Source organism: Rhipicephalus microplus, chromosome X (genome assembly GCF_043290135.1).
Source record: "Rhipicephalus microplus isolate Deutch F79 chromosome X, USDA_Rmic, whole genome shotgun sequence".
Taxonomy (NCBI): Eukaryota; Metazoa; Arthropoda; class Arachnida; order Ixodida; family Ixodidae; genus Rhipicephalus; species Rhipicephalus microplus.
In genome coordinates this window covers 26,039,483-26,048,812 of record NC_134710.1, presented here as the reverse complement: position 1 = coordinate 26,048,812, position 9,330 = coordinate 26,039,483, and the positions used below count along the sequence as shown (strand labels likewise).

Sequence of the window (9,330 nt, the reverse complement as noted above, 5' to 3'; positions counted from 1 at the left end):
AGAGTCTTCCTTTTTTAGGAGTGAAGCTCCTTAAGGCGTTGGTCTGTACATCCTCCGATGTTGTACGTATCCACCGGGCACATACCCACTCTAGAGCGGGCATGTGCCACAGGGCACGCGAGGTGGGAGATGGCGGTAATTGGAGTGTTCACTAGATGGACGCACGGATGGACGCATGGAAGGACAGGCAGACAGACAGACTAGGAGACGGACGGACGAATGGACGGACGCGCGGAGCGGGTATGTGGCAGAAGGAATGCGAGATGGCGGTACTCGAAGCGTTCACTAGATGGGCGCTCTGACGGACGGACGCATGTACGGACTGACAGACAGACTAGAACACGGACAGACGGAGGGATGAACGCGCGGACTTACGGACGGATGGATGCACTCACGGGCGGACAGACGAATGGACGGACTCACGGACGGACGCATGCACAAATGGACGGACGCCTTGATGGACGTACGGATGGTCGCGCAGACGGACAGAAGCAAGAACGAACGGACGGGTGGAAGCATGGACGGGTTGACGGACGCTTCGCCACGCTCATCGTCGTTCACTCCGTGGATATGCTGCGATTTTTTTTTCTCTTAGAGTACATTAGTACTTCGATCTCTGTGAACGAGATCAGCTCGTCTTAGGTAGGAAAATGGCTAATGTATTGCCTTATGGTTAACGTTCAGAGCGTTGTTATCATCTGTACACAGTGCACACTGCTATACTACGAGAAGTGAGGGGCGGTATTGGAAATAAGTCATATCAGCACATTAACTGAGAAGAAACAAATAGGACGCTGAATTTGCTTTTCATTCGTCTAAGGTGAACAAAAAAATTTTTTTTCGAAGGCTTGCATTCAATGACATCTTTACACCAACTGTATGGTTACCCAAGATGTAGTGCTCCTTTCTACTAACGCATGGTATTTGTGAGAAACAACATACTGTTAGGTGTAACAAAGATCAGACAAAGCAGAGAAGAAAGCGTCATTAATCATGCAGTCGGTGCCACATCGTGAAGCTTTCTGAAGTTAAGTTCTCATTCCACGTTCCATCAGTCAGTCAAGCGTAAGCGACATTATTGTTCACAGGCCAACCAATAAATAGCTTCTGCCGCCACTATTACTTATGTCAGTATGATGGCGGTACTTTCATTCATGGATGAGATAAGTACAATTAAATAGTTGTTGTCGTCCATGCTTTTGATGCCGCATTGCAAAACTTTTGCTTACTGCACATTCAACCTGTCCGACGATCCCAAAGCGATGTCACTTGCTCGCTAGCGTTGAAACCTATATATTGTAATATCACTAGTATATTTGCAAATGGAGTTTAGATCTTTTCGCATTTTGATGAGACGCGTGACCAGATTTTATAATTGAAAAAACGGTCTTTCACCGTTGCAACTATCATTGTAATTGCAGAACTAAGTTTTTAGCGGTGTTGCTACATAGCACAAACCGGTAATTACTTGATAACTTCTATGCCAGTTTTTGTTGCTTTGAAATGCATGTGAAGTATCGGTTTAATTAGCCTTACCAAGAGGGGAATGACACTATTGCTCTGTATATAAAACGCGGTGGAAGTAATAGTTTCTACAGTTCGGCGAAGCGGGAGCTTTGGTAAGTCTCTGTCAGGGAGATTCTTCCAGCAGTGCTAGTGGTGCCCTGTTTCTACTTACTTTTCTCACCTTTGCTTCTTCCATACCTGAGCAATTCTAAGACACTTCATTAATACAGCACAAATTTGTTCCTATTCGTTTACAGTGTCGGTCTCGAAGGACTTTAGGACGTCTTTTTCGGTAGTATAACTAGTGTTTGGCCCAAAGTTGATGATCACTGACCTAAAAAACCATGTGTGAAATGAAGTTGAACTGTCGCTTATTCCGTATTCTTTAGAAGATTTCCACCGTTTGAGTAAAGCTTTTGGAGCTTGCTAGCAGTGTTTGTACATCGCGTGATGCGATTACGAGCCACCCATATTCCCCAAGCCTTAAAGACGGCTTACTCACCAAGTGGTAGACCATACAAGTCATTCTGAGAATGCAGCCTCCTCGACATGCATTCGCTATTAGTAAAAACATTTTTGGCAGGGCTTAAGCTGGCTTCCCGGAGAGTACCGCCACGCACTCATTCAAACTTCAAGAATGCCATTTGCGTAGCCAATTTATAAACGCTCAATGCAACCTTGTGTTGTAATGCTCCCTGAGTGAGGCCAAGAAGCGGCTCAGTCCGAACTTATTCGTCCTCCTAGGGAAAGCATCAACTCGACGCGTGTAAATGAAGAAAAAAAAAACATACCTGCAACACGCGCTAACACAAATAATCGCAGACTGAGTGCCAGAAAAAAAGTTGCTGCCCAACTAGAGCTTGCACGGAATGCTGCCCATTGTTGTCGTCTTATTCTTTAAGTGTGTCTGCGAATCACGACGTTATTTCTATTCAGTGCTGTTTTAAACTCTGGCTTACCTGCTTTCCGGAGTAGCAGAAGCTTTTCTTTTCTACGGGCAGCGCAAAAGTGGTGAAGCTTTAGGCCAGTAGCGGGAGAATGCTCCTGCATTTTTATCGATTTCGTGGCCACTTTTTTGCAGTGCAGCAGTTCAGCAAACAAGTCTCCGGTAGGCTCCTTAAAGACATCACTACAGGTGCTCCACCGTCAGACAAAATAGTACTTTCTTTATATCCATCAAAATTCATATATAAGAGTAAATGATCGTTTCCCGTTCTGTCTAACCCTGTGGCCGACAAACCCAAATTAACGAAGGGTCGGACTTTTGCGTCACGCACTTCGTTTAACAAATTTGACTGCTCGGAGACACCCGCGATTGTGCCGAAAGTCGCGTGTTTTGATGATAATGGTGGACGGCATGTAGAACTGAGCAATTATAATGACGTTTCTAGCACTGCTCGATAGTGACATCTCCTATTCGAAAAGACCCAGTTGCTGCAGGAGCTATTATTCAGATAGTAACTTCGACGGCCAACGTGCTGTGTTTCAGTGGGAATCGGCAAATTCGGCTGCAGATGGTCATACCTACACAACAGTTACTGCCGACACATAGCACCTGAAATATACAACTTCCACTGATGCCTTTCTCCTTTGGGGCGGGTTGTGTTCCAATCGCAGATTTGTAGGCGTTGCTTTACGCCAAAGTCGAGCAGTCGCACGTGGAGCCAATCGGCTACTCCGACTCTGTGATTGGAATTCAATGTGAACTTTAAACTCTCATACTTAGAAAATAGAAAAAAATATGGCAAATATTGACATCGAACTGAAGTATCAGATATTCGACAATAACGGTATGGGACGGAAAGCTAAATAAAGACTAATGCTATCCTGTATTTACTTCAACTAGCAATAGCGGAGTCGCAAATGAAGGCAATAATTTTTATACTTTGGACTAATCAATTCAAACGCATTACAATATTATAGGCTCAAGTTGAATAGGCATTGCCTCTAATCAGAAGAAACACCTTAGAAAATATTTAGCTGATGCGAGGCCTACAGGAGTGGTTAGTTATGTGCTGCGTGACGCGATTGAAGAATCCTTTCAGGCATTCCCTTGATGAGGCGAGAATTTTGTTTTTAAACAGCACTGAGTCTTCACGTGCTTCGCTTCGAAACGTTAGTCGGTAATCATGGGTTGAAAAAATCGCAAATGCCTTTGCGCCATACCTGCCAAAACACTAGCAAGAAATCATTTCACAAAGTAACGTGGCTCTTTAAACAATGTCTTTCATATTAGGGAAGGACATAGAGCAGCGTATTCTGTGTGCCATGGCGAGACATATAGCTACCTTTCTTGTGGCGTTCGCCGGCATAACTTATGGTGAGTCTAAACTATTCTATTCTTCCCTCAAGCAGGCTTTGGTCTTCTATTAAAGTGTACCGATCTTTCGTAAAACAGCTCCTGGTATATGCTGTACATGTATGCCATGAAATATGTCAGTTGCAAAAAATTTGCACACCTTTTGAGGCAAGTGTGTTTATAGCATACCCAAAAAGCAAAAGCCCTAAAATATCAATAAAGCGAATCACTGTATGAATATACGCGCACATTTGAAAACAGTACATTGGCAAGTGAATGTTAGGTGGAACCGCATACATGCATTTGGCGAAATAGAAAAGGGATATGCAGAGAACACCCACGTTACCGCATGTGCAAGTGCACCCGCACAGTAACAAAACAGTAGTGATCTCGTTCCGAGATTGTCGGTTAGATTTTCGTCAAAAGCAATCGACAGTATAACGCCAGCTAAGGAAAATTCCTCCCCGATGCATGGTGGTCAGTGCAGTCTGGACGCATTGGACGAAACCAAACAAAAAGGTGGCAGATCACATGCGTTGTGGGAATTGATGTAATGCGAAACCAGTAGCAAGAAACAGGTCGTGCTGCACATAATATGTCTATCGGAGTTTACATGTTAGCATCCGTAATTTATGTTTCTAACACACTCATGTTATGCAATAGCCATTTCTATGTATGTCAACCTATCAAAATGGCCGGGAGTGCACCATAAATATGCATGATATATAAATCACGTTTTAAATCAAGTGCCTGTCCTGATATTCGTCTTACCACCTGCCATTTATGTTCTTTATAAACAAGCCAGCAAACTGGACGCAAGCGCATTAGGAGCATGGCATGTAAATGGCGTGTTACATGGCATGCATTTCATGATTTTTATGCCAACATCTGACGCACATATTCGCCACACAGCTACGTCATGCAATGCGACACTTGTTATATATCAAGCTAGCGAAGGAGCATTAGTGCACTATGAGCGTGATATTTAAATCATGTTGTACAAGACACAGCTTTCACGGTTTTCGCTTTATTTTCAGTTATGTTTCTCATACAGACATTTCCTCCAATTCCAAGTTCAGAGTATGTCAAGCTAGCGAGCTAGCCGGTAGAATTCCATGAGCGTGGCATGCAAGTCGTGTTGCTCACAACATGTCATATTTTGCATGTTACCAGCTACCACTTATGTACGTCATACAGGAACGTCAAAATAAAAAAAAACTTGGTGTATATCAAGCTAGCGAAATGGCCGCGAGTTTACCATGAGCGTGGCATGCCAATCTTGTTGCACATAACATGGCATGATTTCCCCACTATCACTTGCAATTTATCTTCGTCATGCAGTCACGTCACGTCCTTCCGAATTCGGCGCATGTCGAATGAGCGAATAGGCTTTCAGCCAACCATGAGTGTGACGTGAAAGTCATGCTGCACATGTCATTATTTTTATAATACTATTCACTTATATTCATTACACAGTCACGTCACGCTATACCAGATTTTATGTATATCCAGCTCGAGAAAGTACCGCGAGTGCACCATAAGCGCGGCATGGGAGTCATGTTGCACATTCAATTTCATTATTTCCATATTACCACATGCGTCTGATGTTCGACATAGCCACGTCACGATACACCTCATTTCGTGTACATGAAGCTAGCGAAGCCACCGTAGGCATGTCATGCGCGCGGCATGCAAGTCTGTTGCACATGGCATGCTGTGATTTCCACATGACCACCTGTTATTTAGGGTCGTCACCAAGTCGAAGGTTAAAAGTGGTGCAAGAACACGAAACACAAACGAAGAATACACAAGCACCGGTGCCATCTTTTCTATTCTTCGTTTGTGTCTCGCGATTTGCGCTGGTTTTAGCCATCAACCTACGCCAACTTTCCCAACTATCGGTGTTACCCTCATAGAGTCATGCCATTCAATAGCAAATTTGGTCTATATCAAGCTAGTGAAGAGGCCACGAGCGTACTATGTAAATGACGTTGTGCATGATGGTCACGTCAGAATACTCATGTTATCACCTGTCATTTATGTTCGTTAAGCAGGAATCTCTCGTCACATCTATATTCGAATGTACAGATTTAAGGAAAGAGCTGAAGTAGCACAATGCCTCTGGCGTGTAAACTAAACCACATAAGACAAGTTAGTCATGATTTTCATGATATGACTATTCATTCATATTTGTCATGAGGTCAGGTGACTACATATCAATTTTGGTGTATATATCATTACCAATCTGGTATGGACCTCACAAAAATATAGATAGATAGATAGATAGATAGATAGATAGATAGATAGATAGATAGATAGATAGATAGATAGATAGATAGATAGATAGATAGATAGATAGATAGATAGATAGATAGATAGATAGATAGATAGATAGATAGATAGATAGATAGATAGATAGATAGATAGATAGATAGATAGATAGATAGATAGATAGATAGATAGATAGATAGATAGATAGATAGATAGATAGATAGATAGATAGATAGATAGATAGATAGATAGATAGATATCGTCTCAGCTAACTAAGATATGCTTCGTATTTACATGCGTCAGCACCCTCAACTCCGCCAGTCGGACGAGCGGGCCACGGATCGCGCGATGCAGTTTCGTTTTCTACTACGAGAAGTAAGACGCGGCAGCGCAATTTTCCAATGGCCTACGTTGAAATGACGCACGCGTCCCTCTGATGACGCACCAATCGCGCGCGAAAAGCTCCATACGTGACATAACAGTGGGGTTTCGTAAAGGCGTTCGTCAAAGAAAAAAAAGGGCGTCTATCCAAGCTTGCCACAATCACACCTGAAATAGCGCCATGCAGTTCCACCTTTATTTCTAATAATCTAATATTCATAAAGTACCAACAGTAAAAATGGCATGATACTCATATTTACGACATGCAATGCTAAAATCTTCACCATATAAGTATGAGAAGCTCACCACAATATAATCGGGGAACTAGGACACCGAATCATGCTGAAAGAACTATTTCTGATTTATATATAAACGTAAGTTATTTGAGTATATAGCTACAACTCGATAATGAAGTATCTGTTTTCAGTCCCCGTTTTTTTTTTGTGTGTGTGGGGAACGCTATTCCAAGTCACGATATCAGTAACATGGTGGTATTTCCTTACATTTTCTTTGCTTTTGCAGGCGTCCTAGCTATTGCTTTTGCCGAAGAAGCAAGAGCAGGAGGCAGCCCTGTTTCAGGAAAAGCAGACAATGAAGAAGCTAGAATTGGCGGACGACAGCTTGATTCATTAGCTGGGCAAACTTTCGGCAGGGAATATGGCCGTCAGCTTGACTCATTAGCTGGACAAACCTTCGGAAGGGAAGATGCCCGTCAGCTTGACACACTAGCTGGACAAACCTTTGGCAGGGAATATGGCCGCCAGCTTGACTCTTTAGCTGGACAAACCTTCGGAAGGGAAGATGCCCGTCAGCTTGACACACTAGCTGGACAAACCTTTGGCAGGGAATATGGCCGCCAGCTTGACTCTTTAGCTGGACAAACCTTCGGAAGGGAAGATGCCCGTCAGCTTGACACACTAGCTGGACAAACCTTTGGCAGGGAATATGGCCGCCAGCTTGACTCTTTAGCTGGACAAACCTTCGGAAGGGAAGATGCCCGTCAGCTTGACACACTAGCTGGACAAACCTTTGGCAGGGAATATGGCCGCCAGCTTGACTCTTTAGCTGGACAAACCTTCGGAAGGGAAGATGCCCGTCAGCTTGACACACTAGCTGGACAAACCTTTGGCAGGGAATATGGCCGCCAGCTTGACTCTTTAGCTGGACAAACCTTCGGAAGGGAAGATGCCCGTCAGCTTGACACACTAGCTGGACAAACCTTTGGCAGGGAATATGGCCGCCAGCTTGACTCTTTAGCTGGACAAACCTTCGGAAGGGAAGATGCCCGTCAGCTTGACACACTAGCTGGACAAACCTTTGGCAGGGAATATGGCCGTCAGCTTGACTCATTAGCTGGACAAACCTTCGGAAGGGAAGATACCCGTCAGCTTGACACACTAGCTGGACAAACCTTTGGCAGGGAATATGGCCGCCAGCTTGACTCTTTAGCTGGACAAACCTTCGGAAGGGAAGATGCCCGTCAGCTTGACACACTAGCTGGACAAACCTTTGGCAGGGAATATGGCCGCCAGCTTGACTCTTTAGCTGGACAAACCTTCGGAAGGGAAGATGCCCGTCAGCTTGACACACTAGCTGGACAAACCTTTGGCAGGGAATATGGCCGCCAGCTTGACTCTTTAGCTGGACAAACCTTCGGAAGGGAAGATGCTCGTCAGCTTGACACACTAGCTGGACAAACCTTTGGCAGGGAATATGGCCGTTAGCTTGACTAATTAGCTGGACAAACCTTCGGTAGAGAAGATGCTCATCAGCTGTACTCTTTAGCTGGGCAAACCTTCGGCAGAAAAGATGACCTTCAGCATGACTCGTTGGCTGGACAAACGTTTGGTTGAATTGATGGCTTACAGTTAAACATGTTGAGTAGACGAACGTTTGGCTACATATCAAGTGGTAGACCAAACCAAATGTGTAATGTTGCGATGAATTCTTTTGCTTAACACTCACTGTTTTGGTATTACTTCTGAAATCATGAATAAAGAATATTTCTTCGATATGGCTATTTGTTCATGGCTATTGCTTCATTTGCAAAACTTATGCATGAATGATGGCCACTTCCTCATAACATTAAGCCGGAATTATTTCGCTCATATAAGTAATATCGGTAAAATACCGCCATCAGACTATGGAAGATCATCACGAAAACAACGGCATATCCTGTCGTTTACAGATCGCTAACTGACCTATTTCAAGTTTCCTTACGCAAAAGCTTAACGTAACTCTCCCTCACCATTCTTAATCAGCAACTTCAGTTATTTTCACCTGCACTATTGCTTATTTCTTAAGCCGTGACGGTGTCGCTGAAACGACGTGAGAAAACTGGTAATGGGTGACTCCACTGAAAATCGTCACGGGCCTGAAAATTGATCTTTAGATTTGATTATTTTATTTATATTTGGTGCACACGACCCCTAGTAGCCCGAGAGTGAACTTCGTTTTTCATTAACTGAATAATTTAGGATGAAATATATCGAACATATTTTGTACAGAGGGACTAGTCTCGAAAGTTGACCATTACATGTAAACGCAAGTACTAATGCGGCAAAGATTTTTTTTCTAATAAATATACATGAAATGAAGAGAGAACCGGCATTTTTTCAAGCCTGTAGGCTGAGGCAAGCTGTTTGTGAAATATGTCTGAACAGGTAAAAATGTTGAAAAGTATTTATATTTCACATTTGTTTTCTCCTAAAATAAGACAGCTAGGTTTTCATAACTTGGTGACCTATTACTACGTGATGCTCACAATATTGCCAGTCAATACCATAGCTCTACCTCCAACACATATTTTTAAACGGCCTTAAAATTTCAAGTTTGTTGACGAATTGGGACTATTAAAAAATTACAATTTTAAA

At 43.3% G+C, this 9,330-nt stretch overlaps 1 protein-coding gene across 1 annotated transcript; it reads left to right on the top strand.

Annotated features, from left to right (window-relative positions):
- Positions 1-1,595: 1,595 nt before the first annotated feature.
- On the top strand, positions 1,596-8,469 carry LOC119175743 (uncharacterized). Its single transcript, XM_075882008.1, has 3 exons — positions 1,596-1,619; positions 3,743-3,826; positions 6,980-8,469. Exons 2-3 carry the CDS (start codon positions 3,775-3,777, stop codon positions 8,179-8,181), a joined length of 1,254 nt encoding a protein of 417 aa, XP_075738123.1. The 5' UTR covers positions 1,596-1,619; positions 3,743-3,774; the 3' UTR covers positions 8,182-8,469.
- Positions 8,470-9,330: the final 861 nt, after the last annotated feature.